At 40.0% G+C, this 22,352-nt stretch overlaps 1 protein-coding gene across 2 annotated transcripts in view; it reads right to left on the bottom strand.

The window, feature by feature from the left end:
* Nucleotides 1-13,913, bottom strand: part of LOC134870136 (pre-B-cell leukemia transcription factor 1-like) — a 63,529-nt gene extending 49,616 nt beyond the window's left edge. For both annotated transcript variants that reach the window (XM_063892177.1, XM_063892178.1), the window contains exons 1-2: nt 13,392-13,913; nt 12,508-12,581 (exon numbers count right to left, since the gene is read on the bottom strand). In XM_063892177.1, coding sequence (XP_063748247.1) covers nt 12,508-12,581; nt 13,392-13,579 — 262 coding nt within the window. In that variant the 5' untranslated portion in view covers nt 13,580-13,913. The remainder of the gene's footprint in view (nt 1-12,507; nt 12,582-13,391) is intronic.
* Nucleotides 13,914-22,352: the final 8,439 nt, after the last annotated feature.

The raw sequence follows: 22,352 nt of genomic DNA, 5'->3' as shown, positions 1-22,352 counted from the left end.
ATAAAGCAACAAACTATCCAAAGGCACTACCTCGTTGGCTGAGGTAGTTGTAATAAACTGAGATTATTATTTAAAAAAAGCTTTCAAACCTAATCACATGATCTAAATGACCACCCTCTGCATTATTACATTCAATCGTTATTTGGAAAACCATCTGTGCGCCTCCCTTCAGCGTCATTCAGAACGAAGGGATGAATTTAATTAGAGGGTAACACTCTGTCCACAGAATGCTCAACAGAAACGCACATGTGTCACAACAAAAGTCATTGTTCCAGTCCCTCACTGAGAACTGAGGCTGCCTCTCAGGACTCAGGAAGCCCAGAGATGAGTGACAGCTCCATCTTTATAGGGGCCATCCGACAAAAAGGCCATCCCCGCCCACTGAGCTGAATGGAGACCGGCGGTTAAAAGAGATTGGAAAAATAATATTAAAACACCCATCTTAAAGACAAATGGGAAAAAAATGACACACATCGCTTTGTGCCGAGGAATACTGATCCTAGGCGAATTCTAATTGGACTCATTGTTAATCACAGTCAGCTCGGGTTTTTCCTTCCACGCAGGCATTTTAACAACTCCCCATATGTTGTTTAATGCAACGTTATTTGGTCTTATCTGACTCATAAAGGGATAATTACCACTTTCATAAGGCAATAAACACTGTGTTACATTCAGGAGATTGTATCCAGACATCATGTAGCCAGGATGTGGTGGGAAGGTGCAAATAAACAACTGGAAAACCTCGCTTCCATTGGCAGAGGCAGGATATTTGAGGTGAGATAGACTACATGCATGTGGATGGAGGATTGATGGATATCAACTGAAACATACATAAAAAAAGAGCTGCTAGGGTAATAGCCCGCCTGAACTCACACAAATAAATGTTCCACAGCCTGTGCTGACATAGTTAAAAATGAAGAGAAATGTGGCTATGTAAAATTCTCTACTAGCTGTTAATATTTCATGAGTAGCCATTCTGACACTGACAGTATATACCTAATTTGTATGGCTTGCAAGGAAAGTGGAAGGTAAAATATGAGGGGGGGGGGGTTAAAGAGACATGGGATAAATGGAAGGAGATATGGGATTGAGGTGGAAAAGCGTCTCCAAAAAGACTTCAGCATGAGCAGAGCGCGCTGTCAGTGAATTTTTTGGAAGTCAGCATAGTACAAAGAACATTTGAAATGGGCCATTTAACAGCACTGTACTCCACTCCCAGCCGATGCCACCATTTGCATACTTCATATCAGATGAAGATGGATAGTGAAAATCAATGTCACTGAGATGAGCGTTTTATCAAGGTTACGCTATCCTCCAAACTCCTAAAACCTCTTTATCTCATCTCTGTTGTTGGAATATTAACTTATCAACACAATCTCCCTACAGCAGCGGCAGCAGCCATGTGCATTCATCAGCAGGAGAACAATGACAGGGTGGCCAGTTGGCTTTCATGCCGCAACTAATGACTAGTACGACTATAAATTACCTCCCAATTAATTTATTTGATGGATTTATTATTGTTTTGGGCAAAAAAAGGCAAAAAAAAACCACAGTTTCAATATTGATGCTTTAAAATTGCTTCTCTTGTCCAACCAAAAACACAAACATGTTCAATTTACAATTTGATAAACAAGGAGAAGACTTTAAATGAGAACATCTGAAACAAGGGAGTGAGCATTTTTATGGATTACATTTTTGTCCATCAATAAATCAACTACATGCCTGATTATTGCAGCACGCTTGGTATTTAATGGTTTGATCTTTGTGAAGATAAACCCCTTCCCAATGTCCCAATTACAATGAATGGCAGGATCAGTTGCAGGGTTTATGTTTTTAGATCATATAAACGTTATGTGAATTATGCTGCATTCTCGCAACTACAGCAGGATGTTACGAACAGGAAATAAAGTCCTTTTACTCGGCATAAAACTGTACATCCTGGGTCAAAGTCATGTTTAAAAATTGGTTTGACTCAACAATCCATCCGATTTGTGTCTAAGTCACTTCCTTCCAAGCCCCGTATTTTACCTGTTAATTTTCGTCATGGGTTTACATTGGAACTTCCTGAAAGAATATAGTCGATTAAGGGTGCTAACGCTCGCAGATCAAAAACGTATACACATTTTATGTCTCCGCCCTGGTTAATCAAAGGGAAATATTTTCTCAAATTTCTTTATCTATTTTACTTTATAATTTCCTAAAAATGTTTGTTTGATTTTGCATTATATACAAATGGAGCCATCTGTAACGGGTCCTCGGACGGACCTCAGCAGCCCAGTCTCATATTTCTATAGCATGCTTTTGTAACACTATGTGGTTTTTAACTGCTGCTTATTCTCCCACTTGGATGGAGCAGTGAGCCCGTGGACATTTAGTAATGTCTCCATTTCACCCCCTCCTAGTCAAACCTGCCTCTAACACTGATCATATCACAACCTATGTCGCTCTGCAGTCCATGTTTGGTGAAACATCATTATACGTCTCAGTCTACAAAAGCCTTCCCTCTGTCCGCATGATTAGCTCCTTGCTCCTCATTACGAAGGTGAGGCCTGGACTTCCATTTCAAGCCTTCGTGAGTCCCACCTTCAGTCCACTAGTCATAGAAAATGTCATGGCAGCTATAGAGCCCGCAGAACACTCTGAGATCTAACAGGAATCACACGCTCAGGGCCGGATCCGGACACGGACACCGGTCACAGTTTGGAGGTCGCTAAGGCGTCTCTGAATGTGAGTTTTCCACCCTCCTGACATTGGCCTGAAAGTGACTTCAGCCAAGTGCACATCCTCCGTTAACCCTCTGGTGTACGGTTGCACCGCGGAGAGAGAATGACAGACCATTTATAAAACAGGAAGGGGAGCGAACTACAGTAAGCATCAGCTATTTCTGGAGGAGGATGTGTGCGAGTAACGAAGAGCTGTCAAACTCTAACAGGTCCGCAGTGAAGTAAAATCGCCTAAAAAATGAATAAAGGCTTCAATGCAGAGAAATTCCAAATTCGGTGCTCCCGCCTGCTGTGACCCCCGCTGACGCCGCAGACGATCACACTCCACGCTTTAAGTTCCCCACCATGTCGCTGGTGTCGCTGCCGGGAAGCCGTCCAAAAAGCACGATGCATTTCTGCTATGGAACATTTGTTTCCTTTCAGGGGGGCGGGGGCCCCAACATGCTCCTACATTTTTCTGTGCTGCCACATTGCATGACAGTTTATTTTGGGAAGCGCACAGTTGGCACCTGAGACACAAAGCTGACAAAGCACTCGGTGTCACTTCAATGAGGCCAGTTGGTGCCATGACAATGCCTCTGGCCATGCAAAGCTACAACATGGACAACACCGCGCACAATATCCTGGCAAAGACGCAGTAGAGGCCTCAGCTGTTTGCACAATTTCATCTTCAGAGGGGGAGAAAGCAACATGCAATCTCTAAATCTCAGAGAGCTGCAGGAGGGATCCACCTCAGATTATTGGATGTTAATAAAAGCTGAGCTGCTCTGATGGACTGTTTGCAAGGTCAGGTGCTAACCTGGCTTCAGCCCAATGCATGCTGGGAATTCATCCAACAAATCTAGTTGCAGTTATAAGAATAACATGGTAAGGCAATAGCTGGACAAATGAGAATCTCTGAATAGTGGAATAGAGCTGCAACAATAACCGTTAGAGACACCACCTGTTGGACTCATACACCCCAAATTCTGAAGTATTATTATAGAATGAATATTTAAATGTAATATTATATATTATAATACATATAATATAATATCAAATTATATTATTTCATATAAATGTTGTCAAATAGACACACAGTCGGATCAGATATGGTGAAAAATCCTTTTATGAATTATTCATTATGAATATATTGTAACTATTCAACTGATCATCAATAAATCTGTTAATTATTTATTTAATCGTTTTTAAATATAAAAAAATATAAACCAGTTTTAAAACTCAAACTTCTTTAAATTTCTTCTTTTATCTGTGTTTATCCAAAAGCATAGATATTCCTTTTAATATGATAAAGAAACCAACAAAATCTCATTATTTATGAGGCTGATAAAACCATTTTCTCAAATTTCGTGAAAGATTACATTAGTAATTAGTGGAATATCAATATAGTTTGAGATAAAAATATAATTATATATCAACTAAGTTCATTCAACTCATTGTCACAGCTCGAATGTATGTGTCTGCAAAAAAATGTAAATTAGGATATTCGAACAAATTATGATAAAATAGTAATATCAAAGCCATAGCAGTATTACAAGACTGATATTGTCCTTACATAACCGACAGCAACATTTCTGAATCATGTAAACTACATTTACAGTGAGGATGTAGACACTGTTACGTTTGTGGCATTTCTTCATTATAATCGTCCCTCGGAGTGTGTTTTTATCGCAGCCGGTGGAATGACAAAGACATGAGTAGCTGCATTAGCATTAGCTCGGCCAATTATGAGCCTTGGCGGGATGCTTAATGTTGGGAGGGGGGTGCTGCTGAGGAGAGACAGTAGCTCGTGGATGGATGCCACTGCTGGCAGTTAGGGAAATGAAAGGCATCATCACGAAACACAGATTTGGACTGGGATTAAACATTGTATAAAATGCTGATAACTTCATGACCTTTGACTTCCGTTGTGGTTATTTTAAAATACTGTGTGCGGTATAAATAAAATACCTGCCACACACTCTGCTAAGTGAAGAGTCAACACATATAATGCATAATGCAGTTGAGATAAGATTACTGGCGGTTTAAAACACACACGAACAAAAGCCAGCGTGCACACACTCAAAGAGAACATACCCCCCCCACACACACACACACACATACACACACACTTGTACTGTAAAGTGACAGAGCAACTGCTTTGCTGTGTTAAATATCAGATGCAAATGAAAAGAGAAAATCTATCATGACTCTAATGTGGCCTGATAGGAGGGGGCGCACTCTCCTCCGAGGAGCAGCGCGGTGTGAGGAGGGTGATGTATGGAGGAGCTGGATGAGAGGTGAAAAGCGTAGCGAGACGGACGAAGGGAGGGGTAGATTGCTGGGAGGGAAAAGGGGGGGGGGGGGGGGGGGTTTGCAGTCCTGCCAGACTCCTGAGAGCCCAGGGCAAAAGTGGAATAAATGTTGATTAGTGTTGATTTTGTCCAACGAGCACCCGGCAACTGACAGTGGGACTAAGCTGCAGCGAAAGGGAACCATTAATCTTGGTCTGGTTTAAGTAGTGTATATTAATTTGTGTCATTTCCACTACATGGAGAGAGGCCTCTCTCTCTCTCTCTCTCTCCCCTCTCTCGTCTCTTTCTCCCTCCTTTACAGTGTTTGAAAGCCGTGCAGCCGAGCTTCCGTCACACACAACGTACAGTTGGAGCCTGGAGGTGGCGTCAGCAAGTAGCAGCGGGGGAAAGTGGAGGAAATGAGATTCCAAACACTACATTATGGAAAATGAACTCCTGGGGGGTTGGTATGGCAACCACAACCAAATGTGCCATTGCATGTTCAATTTAACGTGCATAACAAATTTGCAGACTTGATTAAATTCGTAACATATTAAGGAGGGCTGTATATAAAAAAGAACTCGGAGCCTGCAGCGAGTGAGATTGCACAGAGAGCGGGAACATAAATGGCAGAACAGTGATATTTAAGCTGCGCGTCGAGCACAGGAGTCGACGTGCAGGTAAAAGATTGAGCCCCGCGCTCTTTTACGAGTCTACTCAGATCTCGCCTCCATTCTGTAATCTCCACTCTGGCAGGGCTGCTCACAGCTAAATGTAATTTTTCTACAAAGTGCATTCCAGTGGCCTTCAGCCAAGAGGGGAAAAATCATTCATCATTTCAGGAAACTCTGAAAATATACCAGTTAAAAATACAAAAACAATGCAGCGCTGGAGGATGGGAGTTGCGGCAGAGAAACTTCTCTCAGAAAAGAAATAAAAAATAGATCTCTTTCCTCGTACTTGTGATGTCAGGATTAATTAACAAATGGCGGCACAGTAAGATTCCTATAATTAAGCTCTTTAATATGATTAACATGTATCAATTAGCCGACTGACAATTTGCATAATGTATAATGTAAGCACATTGTTCTATACTGTAATGGTATTAACACACCATTTACAATGCTGTCACTGCCTGATGATTCTGTGATTAGGATTCTGCATCAAACACCGTCCTGCTTCACCAGGGTAAATCTGAACACGCTTCTGAGCAGAATTAGACTTCAGAGGTCCTCTGTCTCTCGGTGGATGATTGAACAGAGATTGGGGAAACAGCTGTGGCGGTGAGCCTGCTGTATCAGCACGGAGGAGGAAGGATAAGAGGAAGACAAAAGCTCCACGTATCGGAGGGGTGTATGTGTCCGCCGACAGACAGCAGAGAGCGGAGCCCCTTCACACAGCTCGCTATCAGACAAGCTAACACACTCCTTCCCTATCTGACAATGAGTCCTACAAACCCCAAGCATCAACAGAGGCTCCTTAAGATGGGTTTTTCAAATACATGAGAATTCATTTTGTCCTCTATAACAACAAAGAGTCTACTAACTAATTAAATCCAAGAAGTCTCCTTTGGTTTTGAGGAATTCTAAGTGTGAACATTTAAAGTTTATCAATAAGTTTGGACACTGTAGATGATAACAGGTATTCAAAAAATTATTGTCAGATGAATGGACAATGTTGCTAAAATGTTTATTTTCAATATAAATGAAGTTATTAATGCCATGTTGATAAATCGCTTAGACTTTCAAATGTGAATGTCAATAAAAACTTCAAAAAAGTCCAAAGGACATTGTTATAAAAAATATGTCAAGCTGAAGGAATTTTAAATGAACTGATACAGAAAATCCATCATGAACTATTTGTAAAATTACCACATTTGTACGTATTTAAAATACGTGTGTTATTTCAAAAGCAAAAACGACTAAATGTGATGTTACCAGGTTCCTTAAAGAGAGAATTGGCTAATTTTCTTGAAATTTGAATCTCAATAAAAACTTTCCAGAGTCTAGACATTTCAATATTATTGCCTATTTTGGAAATTGGTAGGAAAACAAAAAAAAAGTTCTCCTGTCACTGTGGGGGCCTTTTCCCACAGATTTTAATGGTACAGAATAAACCATGAATTGAATAATCTAGAAGATAATTTTCAGATTAATCGATATTGCCAAAATGTTTGCTGCCATTTAGTCTGATTTACAATCCAAAAGATACTCTGTTTCCAATGATATACAGCAAAGAGAGCCAGAAACATAAAGGTTTGTGGTGATCCTTTAATCGTGACTTATCAAATCTTTTGAGATTCATTTTAGGTCAATAGTCAAATTAGTTAGTGGTCTAATTGTGTGACTAGATTGTACTTTTGAACTGCTACCTGATCACCATGAGGTGAACATACAGTGACGTGCCGCCTGTAAAACAAACAGGCAGATGCCGGGCGACTCAATGTAGTGAAGGCTTCCAAGCACCTTCCATAATCAGACCTCTGGCTCATTTCATCTGTCAAACACTCCTCGCTGCCCTCCGTAAAACACCCTATTTTCACCCTTCAAGGAATAACATTACATCACTCGGCCAGTCATTTTTATAAATGGAGGATCCCTTAGGCTTGAAACCTTACACTACACAAACACAGGGCCACAAGAAAGCCGGCCTTTTGTTGAGGTTGAGAGGGAAAAAAATTAAACAGCAAGTCAGAGCAGCACATTTACTGAGCCGCTCAGTCAAGGAGTGGTTCTGTTTGACACCGCAGAGAGATTTATGATGTTGGTGAAGTGTTTACAGAGGTCAAGGCGGCTCATTTTCCAAATCAGTTTGTCAAGCATTTGCTTATCTAAAGAGGCCTTTTCATCAATCATAAAAAAACTGATGGTGAGGAGAAAACTGTTTCAACTATCAGTGTTTTAACAACAAAATAAGACAGAAAAACTTGGATTACGTTGTTAGATATTTTACCAGCCTGTTAGGTTACATTCAGTTAGTGGAAGGGTTAGGTTTCAAGGGCCAATAGCAGCGGAGTCAAATTGTTTGGATATATTTTTGGAACGTCTCCTAACAGAGCGTTGCTGGGACCCACAAAACAAAACAAGTCGCACCGTTTTTACCTTTGCTCCACATTTTGGACGCTATATTTAATATGCTTTATATATTTTACGCTTCATCTTCTTAGGATTGCCACACACACACACACACACACGCACGGTGTCTGACAGGATTCCTTTGAAGTAAAAAACAACCCAAATATGCCTGGAATGAAACCGCGTGAAGACGATGTCTGTCAGAAAAAGAACTTTAAAAAAAGCGAGCGTGGTTTAAATAAAGTGTTCCTTCCTCTCGAGTGTTGCTGCACCATTGTTTGTTTATACTGCACAATATTTCTGTTGGCCATCCCTCACTCCAGCCCAGTAAAAATACACAGAGGGGGTCAGGAGTTCAAGTCCTAGATCAACACTGGCATTGTGTCCTGCAGGTGCTGTCAGCAGCTCCGGGGATGGAAAATATACACAAGCAGCAGCAGCAGCTCTGTGGATACACTCCGAGGATACACTGAGGATACACTCTGAGGAAACATTCTGAGGATACATTCTGAGGATACACTCTGCGGATACATTCTGAAGATACATTCTGAGGATACACTCTGAGGATACACTCTGCGGATACATTCTGAAGATACATTCTGAGGATACACTCTGAGGATACACTCTGAGGATACACTTTGTGGATACACTCTGAGGATACACTTTGTGGATACACTCTGAAGATACACTCTGAGGATACACTTTGTGGATACACTTTGTGGATACACTCTGAGGATACACTCTGAGGATACACTTTGTGGATACACTTTGTGGATACACTCTGAGGATACACTCTGAGGATACACTTTGTGGATACACTCTGAGGATGCACTCTGAGGATACACTTTGTGGATACACTCTGAGGATACACTCTGAGGATACACTTTGTGGATACACTCTGAGGATACACTCTGAGGATACACTCTGAGGATACACTTTGAGGATACACTCTGAGGATACATTCTGAGGATACACTCTGAGGATACACTGAGGATACACTCTGAGGATACACTCTGAGGATACACTGAGGATACACTCTGAGGATACATTCTGAGGATACACTTTGAGGATACACTCTGAGGATACACTCTGAGGATACACTGAGGATACACTCTGAGGATACACTCTGAGGATACACTGAGGATACACTCTGAGGATACATTCTGAGGATACACTTTGAGGATACACTCTGAGGATACACTCTGAGGATACACTTTGAGGATACACTCTGAGGATACACTCTGAGGATACATTTTGTGGATACACTCTGAGGATACACTTTGTGGATACACTCTGAGGATACACTTTGTGCAGGGAAAAAACTGAAACGTTGAGTTTAATTAAATGTATTATGTCAACAGATTACACATGACTGTATTAAGTTAGTTGAAAGCAATCATTTTAAGTTCAAATTAAAAACATTTAGTTCAACTTAATATTTTTGCTTTCAACTAACCTAATACATTATGTGGAACCTGTTGACATAATACATTTAATTAAACTCAACGTTTCAGTTTTTAAGTGTAGGGCTCACTGAGGAACACTCTGTGGATACACTCTGCACTCACAGCTCGGGACTTAGAAGCTACAGCTGCAGCTAAAGCTGTTGGACTACATGCACTCGGAAATATTAAAGAAGGCAGTGGGAACGTTTGTTAGGACAGGACGGTTTGTTTCTTCGGATCAGGTTCTATCACACAAATACTATTGTAAATCCAATAGCATTTTTTATTCTTTCAGCCTTCTGTCAAAGCCTTAATTTAACGTCAGTATAAAGAACCTGAAGTATATACTTTTATTAATACGTACAGATCTGCAACCATTGCAGATGGAAATAGCTTTTAGCTATAATCTGGCTAATAGCATCTTTTCTCTCTTTGAGATTAATTTTACGCATGGTCATTGTTCAATAAAGACATTAAATTCAACTTAAATCAAACTAAGTGAATCCACAGAAGATGTTTTAGCCACTGTTTTAATTGTTAATCATAAATCCCTTAAATAACATGCAGTTGTTTTAGATTATGCTGTATTCATCCACAAAAACGAATTTTTATTTGTTTCATATCATATTTAAATGAATATTTGAAAGTGTTGGACTGACAAAACAAAACACTTAAAGAAATCACATTGGGATGGACATTTTTCCTTATTTTCACACTTTTTCAAACCAATATAGTAAAGTAGAAAATAACCAGCAAAATAATCAATAATAAAACTGACTGTTAGTTGCAAATGACCAATACTTCCATTCAACCAACTTTAAATCATGAGAATAATTTGAACATCCACTGACCCTCACAGCTAGAAGTTAACATCTAGACATCCATAAAACTTAAACTAAAAAGCACATGACATTAAAAAAAAGCTTATACCCTCGTCAGTGATTTTAATAGATAATAATTGATTCCCAAAGGAGACCATTCCACTAGAGGGAGCAACAAGCTGTGACTATTTTAAAAATATTTTACACAAGTCAGTTCATATCGAACTATTTCAAAGAAATGAGCAAAACAATACTGACAACATCCAACTGTGAACCTCCCAGCACCCTGAGTTCACCAGGAGGCTGCTGTTATTCCACACGTTCATAATGAATTACCAAGCTCTATATATGATGAGCGGACCTAATGAAGCACTACATTCATATCATGACTTTTTCCCCCAATGTGTGAGAGGGAAATTATGATTTTTGACCGACATGCTAAGTGGAAATGGATCTTTTTAACAGTATTATTTACAGTAAGTGATGGCAGGGCCACCGCTTTGAGTATGGAAAAGCTTTTTTACTCACAACTTTTGATGATATTTGTACTGTAGCAACGCTTTAACACAAACTTTCATAAGAAATGTGACATTTTAAAATGAAAATTACCAGAATAAATGTCAGTTGACTATAATTCCATCTCAGATCAGAAAAATAACACTTAGATCTTTGAGTAACCAATAACAACGGATAAATACTACATACTATGATCAACACTAAACTCTACATATTTCTTGCTTGTTTATATTTCTACTGCTTTACCAACTGTATTTCAATAGTTAAACTGCAGGTCCGTTTGTTGCAGGAATTACAGATAAATAAAATGCTTTTGGCAATAACTTCCTTTTTTTACCAGGTGTATTTATTAATTTGCACCATCCCTTCTCTGAAATAAAGCAAACTAAGTGAAAGCATCTGAACTGTTTCTCACTGGAACAAAGCTAAGCTGATGAATAAAGACTCCACAAACAGGACAGCAGATCTCCTGTGTAAAGCTCCGTGAGCTTCACCTTAGTATTTATAGGTTGCCAGCAGAAACAGAGAAGAATGGCTTTGCAGGCAGGAAGAGGTCCAAGCTACTTTGTACTCTCAGCAGAGCCGAACTTTGGATGAACTCTGAGGAGCGCCAGGGAGTAAAACACTATGCATAACTGTGTCACTCCCCCTCCTTAAAACCTACCAAGACAACAGAGTGCTTCAAAAAGCCCCCCCCCCTCCGCTCTCTCCTGAGGCAAGGGGCGACTCAAGATGAACTCCCGGGCTTAACTCCTATGGAAACCTCAGTGAGAGCTTCCATGAAAGCACCAGGTGAGGGTGGCACCAGAAACAACACAACAAAGGTCAAGTATGAAGAGCAACTTTCTAAAGTTGCTCTTCATACTTGACCTTTGCGAAGCAACATCTTCCTCATCCTCCATCCTTTCCACTTGATTTCATGCCCTAATGAGTGTGAAACACGCATAAAGCAATGCAATATCTCAACAGTGTAACTTCTGAAGAGTCCTATCAGTCTAAAGACAGGAAATAAAAAGATGAGCTATCTGTCTGAAGTGCACTGAATTCCATCTGTGCCAATTTCTAAAATGTCACAGGGAAAATGATTTGGAAACATGACTTACGCCTCCTGTGTTACGTTATTTCTCTCCTAGCAATTATTCTGCTGACATGCTCCCTCACAACCGCTTTAATAGAGAGACACAATACGCAATAGAATGAGACGTATTCACCAGACTGACAGTTAACTCACAAGGGGAGACATCAACATGCTTGTGACTATTTTTTTCTCTATTATTCCACAATAGCATTAAAAAAAAAACTCATTCTTATTTTGACACGATAATTGACAAGGACTGCTCGAGGTAATTGTCCACAGTTCCTATTGTGAAAGAGTTTAAAACGACTTCATGAGCTACAGGAGGAAGCACGTGTCCTACATGTCAGTGAAATTTATATGCTGGATTGTGTTGTGACTGAATATCCTACACCAGGTTCTGCTAAGATCTGAATAGCAAATTACCCTTTCTTGGTAAAATAGCCCAAACAGAGCGGCTGGGGTTTTCTGGCTACTATTAGTGAGAAATAGTGTGTGCACGGTGTGTATTTCACCTAGTTAAGGAGTAATTCTTCTACAGAGTATTTCTTATTATAGTGCAGAATGAATTTAAACGTACCTGTTTTCTCTTTGATTTCACACAAGACATTGAAAAGAGCTGGCTTCATTCTGTGACAGTTCAGAGCGTGTTTCCTGCAACACAAGAGCGGCTTCATCATCACACCACACACACACACACACACACACAAAGACTACATCTAATACCTCTAAATTATGAACAAGGCTGCATGCTAACAATTTTTCTTTACATTTAAGATAAATGCCACAGTACAAATACAGGCACAAACAATAACATAGATTATTAACATCTAGTATGTGTTCTCCTGCTACATCCCTTTATATCAAGAAACACATTTTATTTAGCTTTATCTGCTGTTTTTTACATTTGTAAAATTCTTAAATTATTGCTTCTTTTACCAACTTTAATCATTATAAAAAAACATTTTCAATGTAAAACTTTTGTCAGTTTTACATAATTTGGAGGATTTTACAAAATATAAGATACAGTTATGCATCATACTCTGTATAAAGTTGTTATATAATAGCTCTTCATTTAAACTCGGTGATTACATTAGGCTTATACATTTTGAAAAAAATCTTGACTGTATTAAAAAATATATTTTTTTGTCTCCTTAATTCAACTTGACTGAATTAAAGTTATTTAATTTACAGTCAATGGGCGACACGTTGGCATCTGACAGAAATATTATTACTTTTATTTTCTCTTCCAGGAGCGACTTATTCATGCGGAGTGTGCAGGCATGCCATCGTCAGTTTTATCGGCACAACGCTGTGCAAAGCACTATTTTTACACTCCCATCTACACTGCACTGTATTGCAAATTAAAAAAAACCAAAATATGTTCTCTAGTTTTTCTTTCCCTTTCTTTTTTAATGTGCGCATAGTTTGGCCGCCTCCTCCTCACTGGATGGACATGTTTACCTGGCTTGTGCTTCGTCCAGGCTCTGGTCCGTGATGGTCATAATTTGCTGTAAAATGTCTCCAATGTCCTGTTTCCTCCCGTCGCCGTCCGTTCCTCCGGTGCCTTCCTGCATGTGCTGCGGCAGGCCGGGGTGCCCTGCCATGCCTACCCCGGTGTGAGAGTGCATCAGCCGCGTCTGCTCGTCCATCTCTTCCTCGCTCTTATCTAATTCTCAGTGGCGCTCTCGCTGCTGAAATCCTGCAAAAATGCATAAAAAGGAGGAAAAAAAGAAAGGGGAAAACAATCCCGGTGGTGTTTTATAATATTTGCGCCCGGTTGTTCCTCGCTGCTTGTGGCGCGGGGGTGTCGTAAAGGGGGAGGGGGAGGGGGGGTAAAGCGGAGATCCGAGCCCTCCTGCTCTCTGGCTGCCTCTCTCTCAGCTGGTCGGAGCTGAATGTGAAATCTGATCTGAAGTGCTGCTGCCTTCACTGGAGAGCAGGGTGTGCGTAAAAAGGCTGCTGAACATGAACTAGGACACGTTTCTCTTGTAATGTGGCGCAGTGATTCCGCTCCTCCTGCCAAATTACAATAAAAAAAAGTGACTGTGAGAAATAAGAAGTGTGGATTTATTTCACTCACTCCATCCCCCTTTTGCTTTTGTCATGTACAGTACAGGCTGGGCAGAGCGCATGAGAGGCAGACTCCGCCTACGCGACATGATTGGGAATATAAGACCATTTAGCCCCACCTTGAGGTGCCTCTCATGCAACGTCGATCATTGCACTGTAAAGGTGGATGCGGAGGAGAAGCTGGGAGATGTGGGATACTATGGAGTGATGAATAGAGACTCAACTCCAGATAAATAAGAGAAGCTGACACAGAGGGTCTGCTCCAGTCCCCCCCTCTGACCCCAGCAGGAGCACCCAGGCAGTGGTGGTTCTAGACCAATCTTAGGGGGGCACTCTGAAAACTGAAACGTTGACATTAATTAAATGTATTATGTCAACAAATATCACCTTACTGTATCAGGTTATAAGCAATACCATTAAGCTGAACCTTGTATTTTTGTTTTTTAAACTATTATTATTGCTTTCAAATAACCTAATACTGCAATCTGTTAACATAGCTCATTTAAGTCAACGTATCTTGTTGAAGTCGACTTATATTCTGGTATTTTAGATTTTTTATTTTAGATTTCTTTCCGTTTAGACTACACAAAACTTATTTTCTGAATGAGTTAATCCTAGGTTGTTTTGCTATTGTGTTAAAGCGTTGGCTACAGTACAAACATCTTCATAATAAACTAAAGTGATTTAATCATTGCACATTTAATGCGGGACAAAACAGACAGTGTTCAACATTTTCAGTTTTGTATAACGTCATAGCGCACAAAAGAACATAAAATACCATTTAAGTAGTTCATTTTGTATTAAATTACATTATGAAAAACAAAATGCATTCTTCGGCTAGTTACAGCACAATGCTGCTTAAAATTGTGTTATCATTATAAACTCTTCCTTAGAGAGGGACACCAGCGGGGTCAAAGTTCATTGTTACAGGGGCTCTGGCCACCGTTGGCACCCCTCTAGAACCACCCGTGCACCCAGGGGCTCAACATGAGAACATTTCATCTCCACGCTGTGCCAAGATACAGTACAACCCAAACTATTGGCCACCCCTTTGGTTTTTTATAATCATTGCAGAGATAATGTGATTAAAGATTTATGGCTGGAAAATCCATCCTCTGATGAGACATCTTTATGTAAAGCACCTTTGTGATGCTCATATTTCATTTCTGAGCACAATCAGACACGCTTGTTTTTGTTGCAGAAGGAATCGGATCAGAGACATTCATTTTCAGGTATGTTGCAGGGCTCCGCTTGGCTGGCTCTGGCAGGGTCCTCCTAATGTAAGGCGGTGACCCATGTTGCGCAGCCAAGCAGCAAGGCCCGAGTGTGTCTGGCCAGGCTGAAAAGTGCCCTTCAGGCCCAGAGCTGCCTCACTGCCACGACTCCCCTCCGCCACTGAGAGCCATTCAGAGGGAAGAGCAGAGGAGGAGGAGGAGGAGGAGGAGGGGCAGAAAAATAGAGCTCCAGTGTGGAACTGAAGTATGAACAGTGCTGTGCATATCATCAGCGTGCAAGTATACATCTGTGACACACATTGTATGTTAATACGAGAGTGGCAAAGTGTTTTATTGTGAGCAGATTAAAATCAAACCGGAGTGAAACTGCTACCTGCGATATTAATCCAATTTGGCGAAAAAAAGATCAGTGTAAACAATGTCTTTCTGAACCAATGCATTGCTCAGAAATACAGACATTGAAATGAGAAAGATGTTTCCTGTTGAAAACAATCCAAGCCCCTGGAAACCTACTTCCAATTGTTATACATTATTTTCATATTATTAAAAAAACGGTATGTTTTTGTTTAAACTGCATTGTTCATGTGCAAGTTTACTTTATATTTGTTTTTTTCCCCTGCATGTCTTGTTGCACTCCTGCATTTATCGGCAGGTTACAGACACCTGTACATCACTGACGGCTAGAAACCACTGGCAGAGTTATGTATCACGTCCTTGTATTTTGCACATGCATCAGTACAAACACAGAAGGGACTCTCCTGTAAGAACACGGCAACATAGTAATAAAAGTAACTTGAAATATTCAAAAGAAAACATCCTTAGGTATTATTTATGAACACTTAAAATTCTCTGGCAAAACTCTGGAAAAGGGTCTGCCTGCGGAGGTTAAGCCTCCAGGTACCACCTTCTCCCTCACTCTCTTTTGGGCCTGAGTTCGGAGGAAGTGGTTTCAAAAATGGTGTATGCCAGAGATGTTCATAGCACGTATCAATGGGCTGAATAATAAACCTGCATGGATTGCATCAAAACACCACTATAAACAATATGTTAATATTTTCGAAATAAGTGTCACTTGTAAAGTCAGCTTACATTCAGTAGAAAATAGCTTGTAGTAAACTAAAGATTTTGATAAAGTTTGGTAGCTATGCTAATGTCGTAAGAAAACTAGTTGGAACATTATTACATTTATCTTTTAACATTTTCTCCGTTGTGCTTTTGGACACGTTAGTTGTCTGACAACATTAGCATAGCTAGCTAAAATGAGCAAACTTGTAAAGTTAGTGCCCTATTTACTGGTTAACGTTACTTTACTTGAGTTATAGTGGTATCGAAATATTAAGGCTGTGATGTTAACCTTGGTGTTTTTTGGTAAACATTGTGTCATAGACAAGATACAAGGAAATAATACAATGCGCTTTCAAATACAGCTGCATGTACTTTGATGATAAAGAAGCTTGATGAACACAATTCTTTCTACTTTAACACACGTGATAACACAAATGAGACCAAAATAGGTCCTGGCAATAGAGGTTGCTCCCAGCTCCGGAGGTAGGCCTAAGCCTGGAGTTCTCTAGCAAAACGCTATTGCTAAATCTTGATTGGTGGGTACATTTCATTTGTTCCAACTGAGGCGAAGACACTTTCGAAAATACAACCGCTCCATTACTATAAAAGTTCTATGTACCCATCTTATAAAGGCTGTTTTATATTCTCCTTGATATTACACTATTTAAAAATCATCAAGCTGAAGAAATTTCCCTTCTCACAATTCAATATATACAACTGGGATGCACCCACTGGAATTCCTCTGTACAACCATTAGCATATTTGAGTTTGAGGTGCAGTGGCAGTGACATCTCAGACTGTCTTCCTGAGCCTCAGGTGGAGCTGCGGTGCATTCCTGGAGCTAGGTACTCTCCCTGTAGGAGCTCCTGTGAAGCAGCGGCTATGTAAATTGGGAGTAGAATATGTATGATGGATAATGGTAAGTGTGGTAAGTTTCCATGCCATCTGCTCAGTAGTAGAATAATGAGAATACCTGAGGGGGTCTCTGTTACACCAACATCCATATGACTCTCCAACATCTGCTAAGTTACGTTAGCAGGGCCTTTAGAAATCTAAATATATGCTGATACTTTCAGGCTACATGGCAAGGCAAACAAATCACAGAGCTGGCAGTGATCTTCATCCACTCATTGCCAGGCTGATGTATGATCAGCCATCACTAGGGATAAAACAGGAAATGCTTAGAGGTCCTGTAAAATGCTTAATTTCTAGTGAAGACGTAAGCGATATATTATGGAGTTGTTTGCAGAATACATACATTTCCCCTGCAAGGGTCCCTTTCATATTAGTGGGATTCTGTGATATGGTCACAGTTATTAAAAAGGCAGAGTCGAACAGGAGTGGCAAATATAACGCCCAGGTGTAGGACAGAGCAGCAGCTCTGCACTGTAGATCTTGCAGAACACCGGCACTGTGCAGCGGAAAAAACCTGACCAAAAGTAGTTCACATACATTTGATCAATAATAATTTATTAATTTGTATTTTTAATTAGAAATGTAGCATTTATTCCTCTCTTTGTAGGATTTATGTTCCTGTATGCAGCCAAACCTTGGCGGTTGGCCGATTTATTTGTGGCTGACCTTGCACCTCTTTCACACGGTCCCCAGGAAATGATTTTAGGCACAGCTAGTGAACAAAGGTATTCACAAATGCACTACACTCAGGAATATATTCCTTATTAATATTTCCGTCCTGTGCCTTTTCACACATCTCATGGCAAAATGGAATGTCCAGGAGATGGCTTAATTGCAAAACATATGGAGCTCAATGCTTGACGGAAGACGTTATTTTCCGGAACACGGCAAAAGCAACATTTTTGAAACGTGAAAATGCTCTTTTCCACCGAGAAATCCATACGTGGCGTTTTTTGTTCTTCCTGTATAATAAAAAAAATACCCTCCATTTCTGATGTAAGTAAAGCTAATGTAACAACTTAGCTAACTTCTTCTGCAGCAGTTTGAGCCCAATTTGGAGCCGTCGTTTTTTTAGGCCATTGCAGTAGCTCCTCACAGACTTGAAGGACTCTGATTGGTTCCGGACAAAGGCTGCCCAGACGCATTATTTGAAGCCTGACAAGATTGATTTTCATGTGAGATGTGATTTCGTGAGAATCCAGATGCCTTGCAAGGTAATTGGTGAAGGTACATGAATGCGTTTTTGCTAGCTATATCATAAGTCTTCCTGAAAATCACGTTTAGTCCCACCCTTGTCCAGAGGGGGGTGGTTATGCACCTGAAGCTGTCGAAAAGAACAAAAGTCCCTTTCTATTATAAAAAAATTAAATAAACATATAAATGAATAAGTCTAAACCAGGCTACTGTATGGGAATAATATGGTCACTATAAACTCTCTTCAATGTGTCATCAGATTTAACTTCCTCTAGGAAGATTACCATATCGTATTAAAATGAAACCATAGTAAATACAAATGCCCACAAGTTCATTGAGTTCACTATACAGTAAATGTACATATCAGTACCACAGATCGAAACCAAATTATAAGCTTTCCTGTGTATCTGAAGAAAGGTTAACAAATCTGTTCGCACACAGTTTTATTTTTGCCATGTGATCACAGAGAGGCTCCTCAAATTTCAGATCTGCAGGGCATCGATAGAAGCACGAGTTCTCACTATTTTGGAATAATCTCTTTGGAAACTAACCCAGACATGCAACAGGCCTGAGAGTTCTCTGCAGAGCATTACACAGATATCTGTACAGGAAGAGCACAGAGGGAGACTGGAGGACGACGGGACCAGCAGCCAGTGGTCGGCTGGTTTCCATGGCACCTGAGAGAAAGACCTTTCTACTCCAGGCCCGGGGTCACACCATGTGATGAGGCTGTGGAGATAAATCCTCCCTTTCATCCTGCACGGCTTCTAGGCTGTGAGGAGGCAGCACTAATGGAACAGATTCATACACATAAGACTCTGTTTGATTCTAATATGTTTAGACTGAGAAGCAAATTCATGGGAGCTCCACATCCACTCTGTTTCCAAACATACAGCCCAGCATATATGTACAGCAGTCACAGCAGACAACTACTGTATGGAAAAAGCAAGAGATTGGTCTTCAGCTATAGTATTTGCTGTCTTACTTTTTACATTTAAAAATTGGCTCGGTTTTACACAATCATTGAGTCACTATGGCTGCCAAAGATAACTATGAGTGACCTGCCAATATCCACAATATATCCTTTGATGTCTTTGGCCACTATTTATAATCCCTTAATGTTTTTTCTAGCTTGTTCTTTTTATGTTTTTCTATTAGCAAAAGTTGTGGATAGTTCTGCTACCTTTTTAGTTTCACTTCAAGGTTCCAGGCTAGCTCAGCCTGTACAAAAAGGTGGAGTTACAACACTGTAGGCTACTGAAAGTCAGTTGTTGCGAGACTTAGGACATCCTGCACAAACCCGACACTTTGTGAATAGCCAAGCTAGGGTCCATAGCAACCACATGTTTTATTCTGTTGGTCAAGATTGTTTTTAATGGCCTTGAGAATAAAGTGTGCACTACCACATTCCTGTGTTTGTTTGCAGACCAATTCTACATTGAAGATTATGTCACAGCAGCAGTACTATCTGCAGTATGAAATTAGTCAAACCAAACTATGCAGTAGAAAAGAGGCATTATGTTTTGATACGTTCCTTTTAAGATGTTGACAGGACAATCGATTGGATCTGTATGTTAAGCATTTATTCTTCCATTAAGCCCTTTAAGGATGCAGATGTTATTAGGACAGCAACCATGTTGAAAACTTTACATGAGACAGCTTCAAAAATGAAATGTCAAGGTGAAGACTTTGCGGTGTGTGAGCAAGCGTTACATCAAGATCCATGGTACAAGCTGGTTTCAGCAGAGTGGAGTACTTTTGGGAGGAGGGCTGAATGGATCAATACATCACAGAACAAAGAGGAACTGTGCTTCAGCAGGGGCCCCAGAACAAGACAGGCCCATTGCTCAACCACTGTCACAGCAGTGTATCCCAGGCATCTCACATGCATCTCACACAACAAGGACGGAGACAGATGTGGGGACGGTTGGATAAACTATAGCAACTCGGGACACAACCGGCACACATAACACATAAACTACTCCTGTGACAAACAAAGCTACTTCAGCTAGGTCATAATAGAACTGTCTTTTCTCATATAATAAAATGTTTTATTTAAGTGCAAGTGTGTTTAAGCTCGACTCGATTACCTTTGTTAGAGCCAATATTTTGATTTCATAAAAAATGCCACCTAATGGTGACGTACTTAAAGATGTCATGATCCTTGCTTTGTGTCTGTTTCCTGTTTTATTTTGAAATGTTATCCCTCTGTTGTGTCATGTGTAGTTTTACTTCCGGTCTTTTGGTTTTCCTTGTGTCTGATTGTTTCATTGTTGTCACCTGTTGCCCTCCTGTTTCTTCCTCCCCTCCCCAGCTGTGGCTTGTGTTGTGATTAGTGTCTTTGTATTTAGTCCTGCTTTCCCGTCTGTTCTTTGTCAGTTCGTTGTCGTTCTTCATGTGTCAAGTCCGGTGTTTTTCATGTCCTGGATTTCCCAAACTTTGTATTTTTGTAAAACAGCCTTTTGGAATAAAGCTCGCCTTTTGTTTAGACCCATACCTGCCTCACTTTGTTGCTCCACTTGGGTCCTATTTCCCCCACCCTTGACAAAAGACGCTGTCGAGGCACATTTTAAAATATTTTTTCTTTTATAAGCCTGTTAATAAAAAGAAATAGAGCAAGGACTTCCTAAGTAGTGTAGTATTTTATTAGAATGTAGCCTCTTTTGTCAGATTATTTTTTTTTACTATTGTAAAGGCCTGTTTTCTTTGTTATCTGTGTCAAAATGTTTGTTATTTTATTTTGAGCAAACCCACTGCACAATATCATCACCATCTGAGGCCAAAACAAGTCAACACAAATGTTAAGTAAAAGAAAAACGCGTTAGAAAATGTCTGTTTAAGGCATATAGTGGCTCGAAAGAAAGAGAGATAAGGAAGCCGTTAGCAAACATTGTAGATAGTAGCCTGACCGGTATTTGGTACTTTTTTTTGGAGCCAACTCAGCCAAAGTTCCAACTGAACCAAACTGATCCAAAAGGAATGGAACCCAGATGGCTGTGGTAAGTTCTCCTACCAAGTTTTTTTTTTTTTTTCACTAGAGGCAGATTTGCAAATACGGTATCCCCAATAAATAACGCCATAATCAATTGAACAAACATAGACAAGATATGCAGCATCACAGTGACAATGAGCTAATAAACGCACCTACACTGAGGGAACTATCTGCAGTTAATATCGACAAAAGCACCTGTTACCAAAAATGGAGTGAAATGGAGCGGAGCCATACCATGCAGTGGAAATTCTGAAAAATATCTTGTTTGCTGTCATATCAGGATTTTGTTGAGAAAAACAATATGCCGTATTCTTAAAAGAACAGCTCAACAGTTTGGGAAATATTGACTTGTCTCTGTGATGTTGCCCAATCTATCAGTCAATTGATACGCTTGTTTAAGAGCTTCTGGTAAACGAAGTGTAATCATTGGAAAGAGCCAGGCTAGCAGTCTTAATGCTGAGCTAGCTGCTGGTGGTAGCTTCATAATCACCATACAGGCATTAGAGACTTGATCTTCTTATTTAACTCAGTAAAAAAGGTAAATATGAGCATTTCCTCAAATATCAGACTATTCCTTTAAACACAAATCATGTGTTCGACACGATTCAGCTGAGTATCGGGAAGTAATGTGACTGCTAATGTGATCATCATATTAAATTGACTTGCCCAACACTGGCATTAGCTATAATCAAATAATAATTTGCAAATAAGAAAATGACAGACTATGTACTTGGTTACAATTAGATTTCTCTACAGTTGTTTACCAATTGTATGATTCTACTTTAGAGGAAGATTTAAGGCTTGAGAATGCTCCAAACTAACTTATTTAACTTGTATTAGGTATTCTACAGTCATGTCTTAAAGCAAATGCATATTAACCTACAAGATGATAGATACAAATGATGGTCTTTTTAGACACATTAGTAGGGAGGCAGTTGGTTGTACACGAGA

Source organism: Eleginops maclovinus, chromosome 9 (genome assembly GCF_036324505.1).
Source record: "Eleginops maclovinus isolate JMC-PN-2008 ecotype Puerto Natales chromosome 9, JC_Emac_rtc_rv5, whole genome shotgun sequence".
NCBI classification, from domain to species: Eukaryota; Metazoa; Chordata; class Actinopteri; order Perciformes; family Eleginopidae; genus Eleginops; species Eleginops maclovinus.
This window is presented reverse-complemented; position numbering and strand designations above follow the sequence as displayed.